This window comes from Chaetodon trifascialis, chromosome 23, assembly GCF_039877785.1.
Source record: "Chaetodon trifascialis isolate fChaTrf1 chromosome 23, fChaTrf1.hap1, whole genome shotgun sequence".
Lineage (NCBI taxonomy): Eukaryota > Metazoa > Chordata > Actinopteri > Chaetodontiformes > Chaetodontidae > Chaetodon > Chaetodon trifascialis.
The window spans coordinates 5,606,162-5,627,965 of record NC_092078.1 but is presented as its reverse complement, the minus strand read 5'-3'; the positions used below and the strand labels follow the sequence as shown (position 1 = coordinate 5,627,965).

Here is a 21,804-nt window from a genome sequence, read left to right as displayed (position 1 = left end):
ATGTTTTGGACTATTTTTTTTTAAACTCTATTTTCCATGACTTAAAATCCCCACTGATGTCATCTTTACACTGTACTTTTCTTGTTTTTTTTGTTTTTTTGTTTTAAACAGATATTGCAAAGCATTACTAATTGGAAGAAACTGTTGCAGGCTGGTAGGTAGGCTGATTTATGAAGATAGAAAACACGCTGCAGCTCCTGCTCAAACCACAGGAAACACATTTGCTAATCAACCACACACACGCACAGGAAGAGAGACAAGAGTTGAGAGAACTGGCAAAACATCGTCTGTCAAGAAGAGGATGAAGTCTTGGATCTTTCCAAATCCAGCCGAAGTAATAGTGACACCGAACATCTGAGAAGTGATGCATGGGAGCGTTTTGGCTTCATCGTCACAGACAGGGTAATTGTGGGCAAAGGTAAGGCTGTATGCTGACTGTCAAACGCGACTACCTCAAGGTGACAACACACAATCTGGTTTACCTGAAATCTGGTCTCTCAATTGAAGCGAATGAGTAACTGTGAATGAACAGAGCAGCGGTAACTCTACAGTTTGAGTGTATGTGGGTTGTATTCAAATGAATTTAAACGCATTATGTGTCAGTTCTCTTTTATTTGAACTTTTTTATAAGTCACAGCTGCACCAGGCGTGTGGTTTCCAGGCCTTTGAGAGACATTTGACCATATGTGTCAAACTCAAGGCCCGCGATGGAATTATCTTTGGCCCGTATAATAATATCTAATTATTATTATTAGAGCTGGTCCGTCAATGTATTGCACGCACCAATAGTACTACAAGTCCCACAATGCACTGCCAGTGCGTTGGCACGTCAATCAAAGGTCCGCGAGCTCGAGTCACTGCCGCTCGTTCGTCAGCAGCCTGATGGAGCTCGTCACCCGTGGTGTGGTCAAGTCTCAGCTACCCTCTCCTCGAGAAAAACTATGAAACGAAACACCATGACAGATAAATTAGTCTGGAAAAGCTGCATAAAGAGCCAGAAGAAAGAAGTGTCTGACTGAGACTAGTGCGCACCAGAGAGCAGCACGCTCAGGTTTAATGTATTTTGACTTTTTGCACTCTTTGGGTATTTTTGGTTTTTGTTTGAAGGACATGATTTTTTGGCTGTTGTTGGCCCGTGGGAAAATGTCTTCATTTGAAATTACTATGGAAAGCTGCAGATAAAGCCATGAGAAATGAACGCAACTGCTTTTTCATTTATTTAATGATTAATGTTGTTTTATAGGGAGTAACTTATAGGCTGTGTTAGTTCCACGTTCAATATGTGCAACATGGTCATTTCAATCAGTTTTCAATAAACATTGAACCAGTCCGGCCCTCGACTTGGAACATTTTTTTTTTTTATTTTGGCCCTCTGTGCATTTGAGTTTGGCCCCCCTGCATTTGCCTTTCATTGGTACGTTAATGTGTTTTGGCAATCACTGTTTCCTGTTAAACAGTTTCAGACTCGTCGACATTATGTGCAGAGAGTCGAGTGGATCCAAAATGCTTCTTTGTCTTCTGAGCTGCTGGATTATTGCATGTAAGATAAATAAAAATTGTATCGTCATGTTAAATGTCAGAAGCACCCAGAGGAGGACACAGGTGGAAAAAAATTAGAAAAGATTGTGAAGGGAAGTTATTTAAGGTCCATCAAGGGACATTATTGCTGAATGTACATTTATTTAAGGCAATATGCTGTAATGTGTTTTAATGCTCTTCATGCCATTTTTCCTGTCAGGGATCGCAGCAGAGGACCTGCTAACGAAGCACTACCGGGTGAAAGGCAGCTCGTTATGTCTACAAGTTGTACAATCACCACCATATCACGAAGTTCAGTGGAAATTTTTTAAAAAAATTATTGTTTCTGAAAAAAACATCAGACCTGCGTTCAAAGACAAAGTGGATTATAGTCCAGGAAACCACTCCTTGTGTATCAGGAACCTGACTGAGACAGATGTTGGCATCTATAAGGCTGTAGTCACTGATCCTGAGTTTGACGTATCAGAGGAGACCCACAGTCTGATCATCCAAGGTAAGTTCTTAATACCTCTTTGCCTTTAGTCTCTCATTAAAGATTACTATGAGAGTCCTAATAATACAAATTATCTTGCAGTTTTTATCTTAAGACTGTCTTTAAGATTTCACCCCCCCCCCCGTTAAATGATTCATTTTCTTATTTCATACAATGCATGAAAAGTTTGATTTTTTTTTCTCTTATTTCAGCTCTTTCAGTTCCCCGTGGTCTCAGTTTCAAGGGTTTTATGTCTTTTAAATGTCTGATAAAAAACGTGGCTTGAACCTTCATGTAAATTTGGTGAAAGAGCATTTCTAGGTGAATACTTGGGATGCTGGGGGCACTGATGAAACAAAGAAATAAGCAAATGAGCTTTGCAGTTATACATGCATATATAACTGAGACATAATGATTTTGTAGTTCCTACAAATTGCCACCAGAGGGTGCAGAAAACCATTCAAGTCCATTAATTTATCTGCTTTGCTTGTTGCTGCAGAACCTGTTCCCACACCTCTCATCTGGATGTCAGAAAAGTTCTCCAACCAATCTGCTGGAATCTGCAACATCACAGTGAACTGCTCCATCCAGGGTGGATGGCTGTGGTCTGTCTGTGATGAAGACAGCTGCACACCGTCTCAGAGATCCTTCAGTGAGGTCAACATCACCATCTCTGTTGTCAACGCGTTGATTGTCTGCAGTGGCAACAACCATGTCAGCAGTGCTTCTGAAATCTTAGGGGCAATGTGTGAGTACACTGTGATGTTTTTAAGTAGTGTGTGTTGGTAGATTTAACGATCAGTGATAGCCGAGTTTCACCGAGCTTTAAATCCACAAAATACATATTCAGTTCTTTCTTTCTTCGTCACTTTTGGGCTAACACCTAATCACTTAATAATTAACTTGTGTTTTTTTTTTTTATCTGTTTTTCTGTGTCTTTACAGGTTTCAATAAATCTAAGTCTGAACAAGAAGTGACATTAAAAGGATCCATTGTAGCACGAATAATAATAATAGTATGTGTATTCATCTTTGCATTGATTGGCTTGGCTTTTTTTTGCTTGGTGTCACTTTTGCAGTAGAAAATAATCGTTATCAGGTAAGATGAATTTACTACGCAACATTTAATTGATCTTTGTGATATGACTGACCATGTAAACTTGTGTACCTCCATCTTGAGTCAGATGTTTCCAGATGATTGTAACCAAAACAATTCTTCAAGATTTGAAATTGAGTTTCCTATTACTGAAGGAGGTCTTTGTTTATCCGAAACAATTCTTTGAGATCTGAAATTAAGACTGTGACTTGAATATATATATTTTTTTTTAAAAAGCCAATTTGTCAACTGCAAGCACAAGAAATGAAGTGTATTGAGCTACTACTGTAAAATCATGCACTGTAATGTCCAGTGTTGTCAGTGGCAACTACAGTGATGGACTACCAGCTAAACAACGAGAGGTTCTGCTTTATCGCAACGTTTCAGACATGCATAACCAGGACTTCATGAAACTATTACACATCAGGCAGTATCGTTACCAGCTGTTTGCATTGCAAACCAAGCATTAAAGAAACGGTGAATGGGATTTAGTGGCATTAGTGTGACAAGAACTGGTGTAGTTATGTATTATGAATATTACCTAGTCTTACCCTAGTCCAAGTTTAAAAAAAAAAAAAAAAAAAAAAAAAAAATCATAAACACAATGATAGCAATCCCCTTGAAACTGAATGTTTTCATGTTTTCTCAAATGGTATATGGTGATGTTCTCCAAAAAAGGAATTTATCATATCTATATGCATGAAATCAAGGGTCATCTACATTCATATTTAAGGTATGTATGTAAGTACATTTTTGTGATATGTCTGCATATTTAGGCTGTTTACTGTATTCATCACATAAAACCGTTTGTAATATCCCTACTTGTACTGAATTCCCTCATTTGAGCTGTAAATAATCCACTGAGGTGGCAGATCAGCATTTTCAGAATTTCATTGGCTATTGGAAGCGCCAGTCATCTGCAAAACGTTGTGATTAGCTCGCAGAGAAGGCGGTCTCTCTGTTCAATTTTGACTGCTATTGGCCTCTGATTGGCCAGGTGAAGTGTCATTTCTGGATGTTTCTGGAAGTTTACGGACGTCAAACTGAAGAGGAGCATATGCCTGCTAATTTCAAAGAATATAAACTCTTCTGAGGATTATTATCATTTTTGTTTTGGACAGTTTTGGACTAAGTATTTTTACTGCAGTGGATCGTTTAAACCTTTGTCGATGTTTCCAGACAATTTTTGTAGGATTGTAATGGATGTGTGGATCAGTGAGAGACGTATTTGGTGAGTTGCTCTAGTGTTTTAAAATGTTTGTCTGCTGGCGTTTGCTGTGCCTCCTGCTGTGATTGTATCTCGAAATGGTTTGCATTGATTGCTTCCTGAGAATATTAGCTTACTCAGGGTGTGTAGTATGACTGTAAACATGAACGCAGCGTTTGTGTAGACAGAAAGAACAATAAAAAACGACTCCTATGGCCCGCCGGTGGACGGTTGGCATGGTGACGGGCGAGCAAAACTTTATTTATATGCACCTTTTCAGACACGGTTTATAAAGTGCTTTACATCAGTCAGTACAGAGAAATTAAAAGGAGAGAAAACACAAATACTAAGTGCCAGAGAGCATCGCAAACAGGTCCTCAGCGGTCGTCAGGGGAGACATAAAGTTTTCTCACATTTATACTTGATATTTGCAGGAGGGTGGACATTTGGGACTCGAGCCGCAAACGTAACTATGCCACACATATCATCTGATGTTAGCACATTTGTCATCATGGCGTCTTTCAAGTTTAATGGACTGAAACTGGACGACGGGTCAGTAGAAATATGTGGATAGCTGCAGAGACTAACATGTACTGAATGGACAAACAGATAGGTTAGAATAATGTGGTGGAGGTCACATGATTTGTGAGGCTTCAGAGACATTTCAGTTTCCTTCCTGATACGATACGATCAGTCAGTATTTCTCGATGCTGTTGTAAAGGCTGCTGCATAAAATGGTAAAAGTCTGGAGTTTAATATCTCTAAAATGAAGAGTTAATAAAGTGCTTATCTGTCTGCAGCACGGTTTAAAAGGGATGGATACAACCACAGTGTCATACTCTTTCAATAATCCATGGGCTGTAGTATTATTTTTTCTTTATATGCCACTATCTCTGTTTGTGATGGTTAAAAACAACCCAAAAATACAAAGAGAGAAACAGAAAGAGAACAGCAAGGAACAGCAAGGGGGGGGGGGGGGACCCTTAAAAACCTTTAAAATGACATCGAAATCAACTCTGATTGTGCAAATGTGTGTCATTTGAAAAGTCCCACTGCTTTGCAGGAAGTGTCTCCTACTTGACTGAAATTTGTCTCTGGGTCATTATGTGGCTAGATAAGTCTGCAATATAACACACACACACACACACACACACACACACACCTTTATTGCAGTACAGGCACTGCACGCAAAAACAATGTGCACATTCTGCATGCCATGCACAAATTAGCAATAAAATGTTAGTACAGGGTGTGATGTGATTAAATTCGATGGTTTTATGCTCTATGGATGTGCAATCATTACTTATTTTTTGTCCCATGGCACCAGGACCAGGCACAAACCTTTGCTCAAGAGACAAGCTAATATATAGTTTCACACTTGGTAGGAAGGGTAACGTCAAAGTACACTGCTGTCAAAGCCACAAGGGTGGTTTGAACTTTGAGGACGTGCCCAGGAGGAGAAGTGTTAACAACAGTTGTGTTCTCACGCTTCTATGAAATGTGACTCTGCGGCATTATTTGTAATGCAGCGTAGAACGTCTTCTCATGAGCAGAGCAGCAGATCGGTGACGATGGGACACACTCCGCTGTGTGTTCTGGGCTTCATCTGTGAGTACAGCGCTGGTTTCATGCATGTTCTTTTACCAACATGCTAGTTTGGAGGCATGAACTTGGTGGCTGATTTGGCTTTATTTCTCTTTTTATTTTCTATATTTCATCACCATCTTACAGGATATCATCACAGCAGTGTGTGATACTGTTGATTGATAGTAGCCACTAATGAAACTCCAGCTGGATTTTAAATGTCTGATCAATTTTTAATCTTTATTTCAGTGCTGAGTACACTCCTCTGCGGACATGCTGAAGGTGACCATTTGAATTCTCCACTTGCTGTATCACTCTCGGTCACTTCCTCTTTTTGCATTTCTGTTTTACCGATACGTATCATTTTACTCTGTGTCAATACAAATTCGTACTAAAGAGTTTTATCTGCATGTGTATGAGAGGAGACCTGTTGCTCTGCTGTTGCTGATGCCAAGCTGTGTATTTATTGAAGGACGTCACCTTCATACAGGGAAGGATTATGATGAAGAGAGTGCTGAGGATCGTCTTGATTATTCTGATGTGGAGAGAGGACCAACAGGTCAGTCAGTCAGTCAGTCAGTCAGTCAGTCAGTCAGTCAGTCAGTCAGTCAGTCAGTCAGTCAGAGCTGTCTTAGTAGGAAGTTGCCAAATGTTTCACATACAAATTTTGACAAATTATAAACCAACCTAAAGTGTCTTGGTAAAGTTTTGTGACACTATAAACCTTCATGACTGCCCACCCTCTGTTAAAACCTCTATTACTCTGTATGTTTGTATGAGTGATGAAGTCACTCTTAAAGGGCCAGTGCGTAGCATTTAGTGGCATCTAATGCTGAGGTTCTACATTGCAACCAGCTGAATCTCCCTCACCTCACGCCTCACTTTCCCAGCGTGCAGGAGAACCTACAGTGGCTGCCAAACAGTAGAACAGGGCTCGTCGAGGTCCGGATCTCGGTCCACATCCAAACCAAACTGCATCTGAATCTGGATCTGGCCCATATCATCAACTGGTGGTCCGCTGCTCACTGCAATCCCATCCGGCCCACAGAATATTAACGAATTCTAATATTAATGAAGTTAAAACACATCAATCTTATTTTCAGGTGAATATACACAAATGGAAATGTGTGAATGCTCCATTTCTGCATATTCTGCCAAAAGAACCCCTTAAATCTTACAGACTGGTCCTTTAACTGTATCTGGCAGGTCTGTGTTATGTATTCATGAGCAATGCTGCTATGATCATCGTGTTTGACACTGGGCAGACAGTATCAGTCATGTCATATGCCAGTCTTGTTTTTTGTTTTGTTTTTCTGTGATGTGGATTCAATGTTTTGTCATTTTTGTATCCTCGCTGGGAATCCTCCATCAACCACTGGAAACAAAGCTGTCGCGACTCTGCGACCAAACTGGCCTCACAGGTACACAGGAGAGAGGGTCACTCTGAGATGTGAGATCAAGGCCGGAGGAGACAAGGAGTGGGAGTACAAATGGACAAGACACGGGTCAAAAAAGCCTTCATATAACCTTCATTTAAGTGAACTCAGAATTAGTTATGCAAGTGTATCCCACAGTGGATTATACAGCTGTATAGGCACAGTGAAAAGTGGTCAGCGGTTTTCAACAGCCTGGAGTGATCCCATCAGGCTGACCGTATCACACAGTAAGTCTCAGCACGTCGAGTGCAGTTCATTAAAAGGCTGTTTTAGTTCATAAATATTCTTAAAGGAAACCCTCGTGTTATTGAGCAGGATACATTTGATCTATAATCACTGCACGTTTCATTCTGAAAAATCATTTTCCAGCAGTTCCAAGCTCCGTCCTCACCGTGTTTCCATCATGGCTGAGTCCCAGAGACTCAGTTACTCTGAACTGTGAGGTTGAACATCCGTCTGCAGGGTGGAGGCTCTACTGGTATAAGGCTGTTCCCAACCTGTCGGACAACCTCCTGTACTACAGGTATGAGCTGCTCCCCGGCAGCAGCAACGGGACCGAGCCGAAGTCCTTCATTGTTCATGGACAGACGGGCACAGCGGGATATGTGTGCAGAGCTGGAAGAGGAGACCCGGTGTATTTCACTGATTACAGTCAACCTGAGTTTGTCTTCTCTGGAGGTCAGTCTGTTTCCCTCTGTCCTTCTCTTAAGAAGCGGATGTTTCGCCTCAGTTCATCCATCCTCTGTCTGTGATTGCATTGCCTGCGTTGACAACGCAGCTGATCTTACTGCTTATTTTGATTGTTTTTACAGGAAATGCACTCGTCACTGCGTTCTGTTTGACACATTATCACATGTTGTGTTTCAGATTCTCATTCGCCGTCTCTCACAGTGAGTCCTGACAGCGTGCAGCACTTCACCTCTGACTCTGTCTCGCTGAACTGTGAAGGAAACTCCACACGGTGGAGAGTGATGAGGTTTACCAAGAACAAATACTCATCCTATTTGTCCCACTGTGCCACAATGACCGGATCCACATGCAAACTAGGCGTTCCCTGGCACACTGAGGCAATTTACTGGTGTGAGTCTGGATCAGGAGAGTTCAGCAACGCTGTCAACATCACTGCACAGAGTACGGTTTCATGACGTTGTCTTTTCCCTTTAAAAATCCTGTTTCAGCATGTGTTACTGTAGATGTTGTGTACATCCACATGTCTCTGCCGCATGGCATCTTAAATCAGCTGATGTTTGACTGTAGCCTCATCTTGTTTGATTGTTTTACAGACAGAGATATAATCCTGCTGAGCCCCGTCCGCCCTGTGCCTGAGGGACATTCTGTCAGTCTTGGCTGCAAATTAAGAAGACGAGAATTTGTGTACATCGTGTTTTTCTATCGAAATGACGAAGTCGTTCAAAACGATACAAGAAGTGAGCTAAAAATATCTGCGGCGTCAAAGTCCGATGAGGGTTTCTACAAGTGTCAGCACTCACGAGAAGTGTCACCACAGAGCTGGATGTCCGTAAAGGGTGTGTAGGATACAAAGAACTGTCTTTTATGTAGCTCAGAACAGTCAAACCAAACACTGGCTCCAGAGGACCTTTGTGTTTTCAGTGTGTCACAGCTGCTGTTGGTTTTCTTACATGACTGCAAAGGGAGGGTCGGGTTCAGTTGATTCATTTGGCTGCAATCTCCAACCTCTCCACTAGATGCCACTGAATCCTACATAGTGGCCCTTAAAGAGTGACTTCATTACTCGTGCATACAGAGTATGTAGATACAAAGTAATAGTAAGAGTAATCACTGTGAGAAATCACTTTGTAACTTTAACATAGTGTTGTATAAGTTAATTATCAGTAATTATTTATTTATTGATTATGTATATTAATTATTTATTATCTCAGATTCCCGGCCTGTACGCTCTTCCTTTCCTGTGCCGCTGATTGTTGGGCTGGTTTGTGCTCTTGTTCTTCTCATTCTTCTGCTCCTCTCATACAGATTGGCCAAAGGTGAGACCTTCTTCACTTGTTAGATGTTTCATTCTTTCATTATTCAGTGCAGTATAATAACATACAATACAACCATGTAACGACAAATGTCTTTTTCACAGATTTGTGTTTTATCAGGTTGGTGCATCACACTCAACTCTCATTTTGAAGATGACAGCAAGTCGCTCTGTGTTAATTATTAAATGTATTTGTTGCATGTTGTAGGCCGGTCCAGTCTGAGAGCACCAATCAGGGCTCTGACGATCATACGATCAACCAGAATGAGGCTCAGTATGAAAGATACTGTACTCTGCTCCATGGTAAGCTTTGAAGCTAATTTATATATTCTCACCTTTCAAAGACACATTTTATAAAATCTACGGAGCCCCTAAAGTGCCACAAAGACAAAAAAAAAAAACTATATCGTACGCGCCATTAAGCTAAATCGTGCACACAAGATACTAAAATGTGCAAGATACAGTTATCTCCCACACTTGTCCTGCACACGGCTCTCCGTAGTGACCACTTCAGATGTTCAGTCACAAACGCACTCAGTGTGCACTGAGCTACGATCATGCACAAAGGTTGTTTGCATACCTAATTGTCTCTTTCCAGAATGATTTACACTCGCAATATCATCAGATTAACTTACCAATACTTGAAGTAGGTGTACTTGTAGGTGTAGTACTTCAACGGAGCCCGGCTGTCTATTGTGTTGCCGCCTGTCTGTATGAATGAACAAGTTCATTAAATCGAGCGCACAATTTAGCTTAAACATGCGCACGTTTTAGTATCTCGTGTGCACGATATAGTTTTTTTTCTTCGTGGCACTTTAGGGGCTCCGTAAAAATCAGAGGATGTTTTATGAGCATCAAACTATGAAAAAGATGACTTTGACTGTGGCTTGATTTTCACTGCTCTGTAGGTGAGACTCACCTCTACGCATCAGTCCGAGGCTCTGAAGACCCTGGAAATGGTACAGCTTATACCCTTTCTGTCAACCACTGCAAAACTGTCTCTTCAAATTACACATGAGCTTTCTTTTATTAAAACAAGGAAGTTTGGCTGCCAGTGCAGGAAGTGATTTTCAACTTCATTTCTTAAAATGAGTCAATGAGTCTGAAGCACACAGCATGTAATTTATGCTGCTCGGGGTCTCTCAATCAAAACAGTAATGACAAAAATGATACAATACAAGACATAGTTCGATGATGTTGTGGAGCAGTGTGGGATGATGGGAGTTGTAGTCTTCATTATTAAACAATCACCACTGCTGATCGTTCAGTGTTAATCATGCTAGCACTTATCTCAAAGCATGGCCGCTGTGAACTCTTTGTTTCCTTTATTAACAATGTGAAAATATCACCTTTGATGACACACACGACCAATAACGATGGAGTTGGAAAGGCAGCTGCTACATGAGTTAAGGGGACTGATTCCAAGTAATTTATATAAAATACTGATCGTAAAACATTTACATCCCAGACGCAGATGGATCCCAGGATGTCACATATTCTGTGATTGAGCTTAAAAACTTTGGAAAGAAGGGTGAGTACTCCCTGTTTGCACAAAACGTAGAAAACAGATGTTTCAAAGTGCATTGCCAAAAAAAAGTCTTGATCATCTCAACAGGGAACCGCCCTGAACCAGAGGAGGACCACGATTACACCGAAGTGAAGCCGGGAGCTGCAGGTACAGTCAAATCTGACGTGTGTGTCAGACATTATTCCTCTGGAGGTCAGTGCGGATCGGCATGCAGCAACCAAAAAAAAACAAAGAAAAGGCATGTTAGCTGAGGAGTGTGTCTTCTGTTTCAGACGGTCTGCACACCCAACCACCGCGATGAAGGCAAGAAGGACAGAGGTGAGTGACGTGTGTGTTCTCCCGCAGTCGTTATCGTTCACTGTCGCTCTGAACGTCTCAGTGTTTTGTAATTTGTTTGCAGGTTATATGAAAGAAGGAAATCGGGTGGATTTAATCAGGCTCTTCGAGCTCAAAGCACAAGACTGCTGAGGTTATCCCCACTTCGATTTTATGCACTTCATTATTATTGGTTTCGCTGTTTTGTCACTCTGAGCTGCTCCGACAGTTTCGTACAGTGTCTTTGAGTTTCGGTACCCAGGTGTCAAAGTCTGCTGCCGAACATGTTTCGTTTTTTTTCCACATTGTATTTTATTTTTGCTGACAGCATTTTGTATTTTAAAAACCTTTCTGATGATTTTATGTATCAATAAACTTTTTTTTTTCCTGCAATGAGCTGTCAGTTGTGTTTTTACTTTTTGACTGGATGTTCACATTCACTGAGCACAGGAGGACTTTTCATGTCCCTTGATGTCACTGTATGTCTCATCGACTTTTACTCTTTTGTTTCTTTTCTTACAGTGTCTCATTTCTGGAAACTGATTTCAGTCACCCACTGATGGGTGGGGTGGGGGTAGGGGGTGGGTGGCTCTAGCTCAGTCACTTCCTGTGGGTGAAGACGTGATCAAGCCTGAAACCAGTTTGATGCTTTCATGCTGTCACCTGAGAGGTGAGGAAGGCTAGATTTCACACCCCTGACTTTAACCATCTGATGCAGCTGCCTTCACAGAAGAAGAAGAAGAAGAAGAAGAAGAATTCCAGTGATCTACAGTACGATCACATTAATATCAGGAAGGAAACTGAAATGTCTATTTCTACAAAACCTCACAAATCATGTGACCATCGTGTTTGGCACTTCCAGAAACTCTCCGTTTCTGAATTTATCCAAATCGAGGGTCTAAGGATGGAGGGCGTTGTTTGCTGGACAGATTTTAAACCCCTTGTGGCAAATTTGTGATTTGTAATATTGTGCTATATGAATCAAATTGGCTTGATTTGGCTGACATTCATGGGACAGGGAGGTCAATAGTAACACGTCGTCCATATAGAGACTCTGACCACATCCACATTCTAAGGACTAGGTCTAATGAGATCATGTATTCAGCTTATGTCTTGTATATGAGCACAAAACACGTCAGTGTTTTCAGATCCAGTTTGTGTAAAAGGGAAGGAAGCACAGTCAGACTGGACTTGGAAGAAGAAGTTGGAGAAAACTGAAATATATATGAACACCATCTCTCGTTTCCCCACATTTCCTGGTCTTTGTTCATATGCTGCGGCTGCCGTCTCAAGCTTTCTCTTCACATAAGTTGAAGGAGTTCTCAGAAGTGCCTGGTGGGACAATGACGCACGCTTTGCTCTGCGTACTGTGGTTATTCTGTGAGTATATCATTGACTTCTTTTCCTTAAAAGCACAGCTGCCATTAATAGAACAGTTGCTTTTAGACGTCTGTGGTTGTAATATTTTTGGCTGTTTCTGTCCGTTTGATGTGTCTGATGAGGTTTAAAACTTCATTTTAGGGCTGAATGTCCTCTACTGTGGACATGCTCAAGGTAATAATACAGTTTTCTTTATTCTTAAACTCTTCACTCAGCATCACTTTATCATTTCACTCTGCGCATCTTGTGTTGGTGTCTAGATTCTCTGCTGACCATTGAGCCAAACTGGTCCACTTTTTTCACCGGCGAGTCTGTGATGTTCATATGTGACATGAGGGACGGGAAAGACACTCACTGGTATTATGCAATCACGAAGGATGGTCAACAATTCAACCCCAGCAACACGAAAAGGAACTTTACAGTGCAGCCTCTGGCTAGAGGCGACAGCGGTGAATACCAGTGCTTTGGACGGCAGAGCTCAGACTATTTTTTAAAAGAAAGTAACACAGTCTCTCTCACTGTTTCAGGTGAGCCATCAGAGCTTGACCAGCATGACCAAAACCACTAAAAGCAGTCAGAGACATGGTGGTATGATCACATTGTTTGGGAAGGTGCTAATATAGTGAATGATTGGAGTTTTATGGTGTGAAAAGCTGCTGAGAGTCAGAAGCCTGAAAGTTTGATCAGCCTCACTGAGCTGTCACAGTGGTGCTGCTCTTTATGTTAAATTCATACGTTGTTCCTATCATCATGGCCTGCCTGCTGCTATTGCACCCCTGCTCATTTCACACCTAGGTGAAGCAAAGCGTAACTCCCTCTGTGCTTTGTGTAAGCATGTGTGAAGATGCGTCATAATGAGCACAGTGATTTGATTTTCTGCAAATGCATTTATACACTAAAGCGCCATGAATCATAAATCTGAAATACTTTTCCTCCATCAAACATGGAAGTGAAAATACAACAGTTAAACAGTGATTATGGCTAATTATTCAATTATCAGAGATTTTTTTAATCCTCCTGCAGTAGTTATGGTGCAAAAGTTTGCTGTTGTTCATTTTAGGAAAGATGGTTTGGCTTAAAATAACTACTTCCTTAAAACAATCAATGCCGACCACGGCACGCTCAGGCGAACTTTGTCCTCCTTTAAACCAGTGGTTCTCAACTGGTCTGGCTTCGGGATCCACCATCGCCCCTCAATGACAAGCTGCGACCCAAATCTAGAAAAAAAAAAAAGCAAAAAAAAAAAAAAGACGGCTCTCTGCTGCAAAAAAAAAAATCCCCTTCAAAATAAAAGCACTTCTTTTTTTTGCCCAGGCAAAGATCCACTTTTGGGTCGCGACCCGCCAGTTGAGAATCACTGCTCTACTGGACCTCATGCCTTGGTGCGGTACAGGACAACACATTTTAGAAATGAACCCGTCCTAATGTTTCCACTGTGAGCAATATTCCCTTATAAATGATATGTCAGGTGTGAAACGGGGCAGGTGAGTGTGGACACGAGGACACGCACTTATTCATTACAGGAAGAATTTAACTCTAAATGTGTGTCACACAGACAGAGATGTGATCCTGGAGCATCCCGCATCCCCTTTGTATGAAGGAGAGACAGTGACTCTGCGCTGTCGGCATCGGACTCAGAACAAAAAGAAGAGTGCTGCTTTCTACAAGGACGGATCGCTCCTCGAGAAGTCACGGATCGCGTCGAGAAACACCGCTGAAATCAGGATCGGGCTGCTGTCAGGCGGGAGCGCGTACACGTGCAAGTTCGACGAGGACGAATCTGAAGCGGTGAAGCTGAAAGTGGAGTGTGAGTGGCTTTTTGTCCCAGACTCTCAAAGTTCAGTTATGACTGTGATAATCACCATTTCTGCGTGTTTGCTCTGAATTGAACAGCTTACAGACCGGTGGCCGAGCTGAGAAGAGACAGATCGCACCTTCCAGTAGGGGATAATGTGACCCTGAGCTGCTCCGTGAGCCCCCCATCGTCTGGCTGGAAGTATTTCTGGTACAGAGGCAAGAAAACCTCTGAGCCCCTGACGGCACAAGACGCTGTTTTCCTGTCCGATGAAGAAATCCGTGTCTCACAGGGAGGAGCCTACTGGTGCAGAGGAGGAAGAGGAGACCCGGTTTACTACACAGAGTTCAGTGATGCTGTCGGTACTGACAAAACAGGCAAACACACAATGCAGAACAATACATTTTGTATGGCCGGTGATGACTGACTAATTATTTTTGTGTGTCCTCTTGAGCAGTCACTTACAGGGCTGCTGTGACCCTGCAGCCCACCTGGCCTGAGATTTACTATGGAGAGACGGTCACTCTTATATGTGATATCAAGGATGGAGAAGATGCTGAGTGGGAGTACGAATGGGCCACACCCAGCTCATACACATCTCAAAAACACAAGGAATATCTGATCAGATACACTCCGCCGTCTCACAGTGGAGACTACAGGTGTATGGGCACAATGAGAGGTGACAGGGTTTCCACAGAGTGGAGCGACGTCTTCACGCTGACACCGTCAGCCAGTAAGTCTTATCAATGGGGAATGCTAAATGCTGTATTTGGTGGTTACGTTTTCAGATCGCCTTCACGTTCATGTCAGATATTTGGAGATGGGTAGAGACCATGTGATCCACTGTGCGTACATCATAACATGATTTCACTCTGGGAAAACTTCAACAGATAAGCCAGAGCCTGTCCTCGCCGTGTCTCCACTATGGCTGAGTCCCGGAGACTCAGTGACTCTGAGCTGTGAGGTTGAACATCCGTCTGCAGGGTGGAGGTTCTACTGGTATAAGGTCGTTCCCAACCTGTTGGGTGTCCTGTCCTACAACTATGAGCTGCTGCCCGGCAGCAGCAACGGGACTGAGCAGGGCTCCTTCATTGTTCATGGACAGACGGGCACAGCAGGATTTAAGTGCAGAGCAGGAAGAGGAGACCCGGTGTATTACACCTTCTACAGTGACTTCAAGTTTGTCTGGTGTGGAGGTGGGTTTGCTTTGGCTCCTCCATGCTTGCACAGTGGGAAAAATGGTTTTTGTAGTGACTCCGCGACATTTTCTTTCACACCGAGTCAAACGTTCAGCTCACCAAACTGCAACTACGTTTAATTTTTAATTGAATTGAATTCCTTAAAAGGTTTTTAATGTTGTAAAAACTTTATTAGGAAACACGTCTCATGGTTGCACTTCATTTCATTTCATTGGAGACATGCAGATACAGATACCTTTACTTAAATGTGAATTTTAGTCTATGGTCGTGGTCCTGGAACTTAATTTTTCACGCCCCCATCTGTTCCTTCCTTCATTGTCCATTTCCTCTTTCTTCTTTAAACACAGGACTTTTTGTGATAATGGGACGTTTGTTCATTTTGGCATTTCTGCTTTTACATAAATGTACCTTGTGGTACTTTTACATCCAACAGTTCTCTCCAAAATGCGTTGCACCAATTACACCCGCCTCTCGATGCCAGCTAGCTCTCTTTAATCACTGTTGCTTACCAAATTTATAAATCACTTCCCTCCCAGGGGGGACAAATGCTATTTGCTAATGGCATAAATATGCACTCAACAATTAAAATGACTAAACCCACAAGAAACCTTAATATTTACCTCCATTATATGACCTCTCAGTCGTAATTCTTTTGTTTTTCAGACTGTCATTCAGGACCGGCTCTCACTGTGAGTCCTGACAGAGTGCAGCACTTCACCAAAGAGTCGGTGACGCTGAGCTGTGAGGGAAACTCCTCCAGCTGGAGAGTGAACTGGTTTCCTAAATCCGGCTACGTGGGCTCCTGTTCTTCCTGGGGGATCATGAACGGATCCACATGCAGCACTCACAGGTCACGGAGCATTGATGGAGTGTATTGGTGTGAGTCTAAAACAGGGCAGTTCAGCAATGCAGTCAACATCACTGGACAGTGTGAGTTATGATATAATCATCCTGCTAGCAGTTATACTTGTTCTACCTACAGCAGCTGATCTCTGACCAGATCTTCATGTTCTTTCATCTCTGTACAGACAGCAGTATGATCATGGTGAGCCCCGTCCGTCCCGTGGCCGAGGGACATCCTGTCACTCTGAGCTGCAAGCTGAAGTCTGAAAATGCTCTTTCCAACGTGGTTTTCTATAAAAACGGCCTAGTCATCCAGAATGACACCAGGACGGAGCTGATGATCCCTGCGGCGTCGAAGGCGGATGAAGGCTTTTACAAATGCAAAGGAAAAGCTGCTCTGCAAAATTTGTTCGGCTGGACGTCACCAGAGAGCTGGATGTCAGTAAAACGTGAGTTTGTTTAAAGCAGCGTTTTTGTGCTTGAATACGTTTGCGTAAAAGAAGCATGTGAGTGTATATGTAGGATATTGTTATCTGCGTTTCCGTTTATCGTCCCTGCTCTGGATCAGTCATCATGTCTCGCTCAGGCTTGGCGTGACCTTTGCCCTCTGTGTGCCGTGTAAACCGATATTAGTGTGAATTGTTGGTTGTAGCAGCGTCCAGCCCTCAAAGCGCTCCGCTCCCTGTGCTGCTGATTGTTGGGGGCGTTTGTGGAGCTTTGCTGATTATCCTCCTGCTGCTGTTTCTGCACCGCTACACAAAGTCAAGAAGTGAGATACCTTTCTGATACGAGATCGATTGACATGTACTACAGTAACAATGGTACAATCTGCAGTACAAAACAACGTAACAGCAAATGTCTTTTTTTACAGAATCGTGTTTAATCAGGTTGGTACGACTCTCTCTTCTCTCACTCTCCACATAACAGCAGCACATTATAGGCTCTTTATGAAATCCTCTGTACTGTATTTACTGCATGTTTTCGGTCCACCCACCAGGTCTCAGAGCACCAATCAGGACTCTGCAGAGCACACGATCAACCAGGACAAAGAGTACACTTCTGTCGGCGGTCAGCCGCAATTCTGAGTCACTTCATTAATTTATGGAAATCATATAATGGGATTAAAATGGTTAAAATGACCTTTTGCTTGATTTTCTCTGTAGATTACGCTTGTTTCTATGAAACAGTGAAAGGCCCTAAAGAAGCTGAAATTGGTACAGTATATGGCTTTTTCTTATCTTTTAACATGGCGCAGTTAGAAATGCATAATATTGTGATTCTAAAGTAACTGATGACTGAAAAAAAATGTATTTCAGATGAACCCAATGATGTCACATATTCTTTGATTCATCTTAAACACATCGTTAAGACGGGTGAGTGCTTTATGTCACGTGGAGAGAGTTACATGCAGTAGTTGAGATGCTTTTGTCGGCTGGCAGTACCCGAATGAAGTACAGGAAGTTGTCTTCTTATGTTTTCACCTAACAGGGATGAATAAACCAGAGGAGAGCGCTGTTTACTCCAATATGAAGATAGGATCAGATGCAGGTACAGCCAACTACAACAGACAATAGAAAAATATAATAAATGTTGTTTTGGGTTCTGTGCTGCTGGCTAAAGAGTATTACCACAAGCAGTCGCCAATGTCAGCAACAGACAAACAAAAACACCCCTTACAGTGCATACTGTGTGTAGGACTGTGAATGTGTGTGGTTGCAAAACTATAAAAATATCACTATCAGCGTAAACTGACAAACAGAAAACAAATGAATCTCTCCCTTCGTAGGAAAATCAAATGCTGACGTCGTTTATTCTGAAGTCAAACCAGGAGCAGCTCGTGGTAATGATGCACTGATTGACGTGGGACTGGGAGTAAAATGTCATCATTAATTCTAGAATAACTCTAGATCTCTTTTTCTCTGTATTTCTTCCAGATGATTGAAGAGATCTGTGACAAAACCAACTGTTGCGGACAACGTGAAAAACTCTTAAAGCCTGTCTCTGTTTACTCTCTGCCACTTGACCGCCTTCAAGTTTCACGGATATCCTGACGGCGCCAGCCACACTGTGATGACTGTGCTGTCTGAATTCATGCTATCACAACAACATGTCCCTGAATGTGCAAAGAGGAACTGCGACGTTGAGTTTCATTCACTCATGCTGACGAGTTGTGGCTTCTTCTGCGGTTGTAGTCGCAAAAAATAACCTTTGCAACACCGAGGAAAAATAAAGAAATAGAGTAGATGGTTTGTTCAGTTCATTAGAGGATTTGTACATCTGAGCTCCCGTGAGGTGGAACAGAAAGCGTTCATTATGCTTATTATGATGAAACAAATGAATCCTGATCTTCCTCTTATGGTTTTCACACAAATGGGACTCAGATCGCCGGAAAGGTCAAGCCAAGAATGACAATGTTTGTTATGGTGGAGTTAAACTTCTGTGCCTGTCCAACACTAATATGTCAAAAAATAAAATGTCATCGTGCATACGTTCATACGTTGTTTTCACTCTGATGTCTCATGCAAACTTTACCACATCACTGTATCTTTGCTAATAGCGTCTGCATTGCCTGAGCAGGAAGTGAACGCATCACAGTAATTGCAATTGTGTCAGCTTGGTGACCAAGGGAAGGAAGGAGAGACGGGCTGTTTATGGAAAAAACTGCACCAATGAGCTCATACCCATGTTGATTTGCATCTTCTTCTCTCCTGCAGTTTGCTCAAAGTGTTGCTCATATCCTTTCAAGCTTTCAAGAGCGGCGGAGCGACTGCTGGACGTGAGGATGGGACGCACTTTGCTCTGCCTGCTGGGGTTATTCTGTGAGTACGTCTGTCGTTAAAGTTTCTCAGAAAGTTTCAAGAGAGTGAACTTCAGTTGTGATGTTTAGAGCCAACACTCTACTGTCTCACTGCACTTTATGTGTTTTTATGTAAGCCGTGTTTTTGTCTTAGCTGGTAGCTGTCTTTCCGGTGAAGGACTGTGTGATTGATGGTATCAGTCTTTATTTCAGTGCTGAACACGTTCATCCGCTGTGAACATGCCACAGGTAATTGCACAATCTCCCTTGCTTTCCGTCGTTCTGTTTAATCACTTCAGATGAATCTATGCTTCAGTCTTGATTGCATCATCTTTCAGTGCGTGTGTCATTCTCATCCATGCAAGTTAGGATGTGTGTAACAAGAGCTTAGGAGTGCTAACTTGCACATATTCCTCAATATATGCATACACACTCACACACACAGAGTATGTCCTATATGCAACCACATCCAGCATTTTATTCTGTATATAGTAACATAACCACAAGCATTATTCATAGTTACACCAGCAGTGTATATTTACACTGTGTAAGAGCTGCACAGCGTTGTCTTGCTACAGCCATTCATTCTGTGAAATCTCCTTCCAGCAGATAAAATCAAACCTAATCTCACTGTGACTCCGTCATGGCTGAGTCCCGGCGACTCTGTAACTCTCACCTGCAGCGTTAAGGACCCGTCTCCGGGATGGCGGTTCTTCTGGTACGGGGCTGCAACCAAACGCTCGAGCAGCTCCAGGAGTTATGAGCTGCTACCCGGCAGCAGCGACGGCACTGAGCAGGATTCCTTCGTCGTTCATGGACAGACGGGCACAGCGGGCTATAAGTGCAGAGCTAGAAGCAGAGACCCAGTGAATTACACTGATTATAGTCAGCCAAAGTTTGTCTGGTCTGGAGGTCAGCTTGCTCCTTTATTTGCCTTTTTTAAATGTGCCACTTTACAGCAAAAGAACAAAGATGTCAGGAGGCAACTTGTTGAAAATCCTGATTTTCTATATCTAAAGAGGTTAGATTTTCACTATCAAACCCCTCGTTCTGTGTTGTTTTTTCAGATTCCCGCTCAGCGTCAGTCAAAGTGAGTCCTGACAGAGCGCAGCACTTCTTCTCTGAGTCCATGTCGCTGACCTGTGAGGGGAACTCGGCTGTGTGGACGGTGAGGAGGTATTCAGAAGCGGGCCATCTGTCAAACTGCTCTGGCTGGGGAACGATGAAGGGATCCACGTGCAGCATCCACTCGCATAAGAACAAAACAACAGTGTACTGGTGTGAAACCGGCTCAGGTCAATTCAGCAATGCGGTCAACATCACTGTGCAGCGTGAGGACTTTTTAAAATATCTTTTAACATCTTATATTTCAATTGCATAACCAATGCAATGAATACAGCAATGCCACTGCTCATGTATGCTTATTTTACCAATGAACTTCTCATTTTGTTCATCACAAACCGTTAAAAAGATCTTTAAAAGAGCAAATTTTTGCTAGACATCTGCAGCTGAAACTCGATATTCTTTGTTTTCCAGACACCGATATTATCCTGGTGTCCCCTGTCCATCCCGTGACCGAGGGAGACTCTGTCACTCTTGGCTGCAAACCGAGGACGGGGGCGTTAGTTTCTAACGTGTCTTTCTATCGGAACGGAGACCTCGTCCAGAACGACAGCCGAGTGGAGCTGAAGATCTATGCGGCGTCAAAGTCGGACGAAGGCTTTTACATGTGTGAACACTCAGGAAGCGAGTCACCGCAGAGCTGGGTGGCAGTAAAATGTGAGTGTAACATATTGTATGAATATATATTGTATTAATATTCACCCAATATAATGAGAAAGTTCATGAGTGAGCGTGAATTTCTGTAAGCATGCTGGTGTGTATGTTCCATTTAATATATGTTTAAATCATGTATGCGCTTGCATGTTTGCATATGAAGTAAATGCTGCATGTGTGAGTGTATAAAGTTAAGTATTAATACTTAGTCTTTTTAAATTACTGCAGTATCCAGGCCAGAAAGCTCTTCCTTCCCTCTGCTGTTGATCATTGGGTTGATTTGTGGAGTTTTGCTGATTACTGTCCTGCTGCTGTCGTGTTGCTGCGTAAAGAAAAGGGGTGAGACCTCGTCCTTCTGATGTTTGATGGATTACAGTCTGATTACTGAAAATCATCAATGAATGCTGATGCAACAACAAATGTCTTTTTTTACAGATCCATTTGATGCCAGGTTGGTACAAAGCTCTCTTCTCTCTTGACAGCACTATTAAATTCACTGTTCTTACAAAATTTTAGCCTAATTTTTCTTATATTTTTTAGTACTCAGAGAACCAATCAGGCCTCTGCTCTGGATCAAGGAAAGACCCACGGTCAAACTCAGCCTAAAGCACTCTCTCATCTACATGGTCATCATCTTATTATATTAAACACTCACTTTCTGATTTCCAAACATGTGAACAGAATGACTTAGGACTAAGCTAAGTTAAGAAAAATGTGTATTTCAGATGCGGATGAATCCAGCGACATCACGTACTCTCTGCTCCAGCTCAAAAATATTAAAAATACGGGTGAGTCCTGAAGATGCAAGCAGCACATGCTATAGTTAAGAGCTACGT

General features: G+C 42.4%; 3 protein-coding genes across 3 annotated transcripts; all 3 read left to right on the top strand.

Annotated features, from left to right (window-relative positions):
- Positions 1 to 1,497: 1,497 nt before the first annotated feature.
- On the top strand, positions 1,498 to 5,394 carry LOC139351781 (T-lymphocyte surface antigen Ly-9-like). Its single transcript, XM_070993785.1, has 5 exons — positions 1,498 to 1,540; positions 1,739 to 2,032; positions 2,511 to 2,759; positions 2,956 to 3,005; positions 5,377 to 5,394. Exons 1-5 carry the CDS (start codon positions 1,504 to 1,506, stop codon positions 5,392 to 5,394), a joined length of 648 nt encoding a protein of 215 aa, XP_070849886.1. The 5' UTR covers positions 1,498 to 1,503.
- A 2,058-nt stretch (positions 5,395 to 7,452) lies between these two features.
- LOC139351780 (Fc receptor-like protein 5) lies at positions 7,453 to 18,337 on the top strand. Its single transcript, XM_070993783.1, has 26 exons — positions 7,453 to 7,460; positions 7,544 to 7,560; positions 7,706 to 8,011; positions 8,201 to 8,464; positions 8,617 to 8,859; positions 9,235 to 9,339; positions 9,544 to 9,638; positions 10,244 to 10,294; positions 10,804 to 10,835; positions 11,136 to 11,181; positions 12,489 to 12,558; positions 12,700 to 12,732; positions 12,819 to 13,085; positions 14,114 to 14,365; positions 14,452 to 14,715; positions 14,811 to 15,086; positions 15,244 to 15,549; positions 16,216 to 16,482; positions 16,581 to 16,844; positions 17,048 to 17,164; positions 17,267 to 17,282; positions 17,393 to 17,463; positions 17,559 to 17,609; positions 17,712 to 17,768; positions 17,884 to 17,943; positions 18,330 to 18,337. The coding sequence occupies exons 1-26, from the start codon at positions 7,453 to 7,455 to the stop codon at positions 18,335 to 18,337; spliced, it is 3,546 nt and encodes a 1,181-aa protein (XP_070849884.1).
- A 732-nt stretch (positions 18,338 to 19,069) lies between these two features.
- On the top strand, positions 19,070 to 21,327 carry LOC139351779 (low affinity immunoglobulin gamma Fc region receptor II-like). The gene is made up of 6 exons (XM_070993782.1): positions 19,070 to 19,214; positions 19,406 to 19,441; positions 19,799 to 20,104; positions 20,260 to 20,523; positions 20,729 to 20,971; positions 21,197 to 21,327. The coding sequence occupies exons 1-6, from the start codon at positions 19,079 to 19,081 to the stop codon at positions 21,325 to 21,327; spliced, it is 1,116 nt and encodes a 371-aa protein (XP_070849883.1). The 5' UTR covers positions 19,070 to 19,078.
- The last annotated feature ends 477 nt before the right edge of the window (positions 21,328 to 21,804 follow it).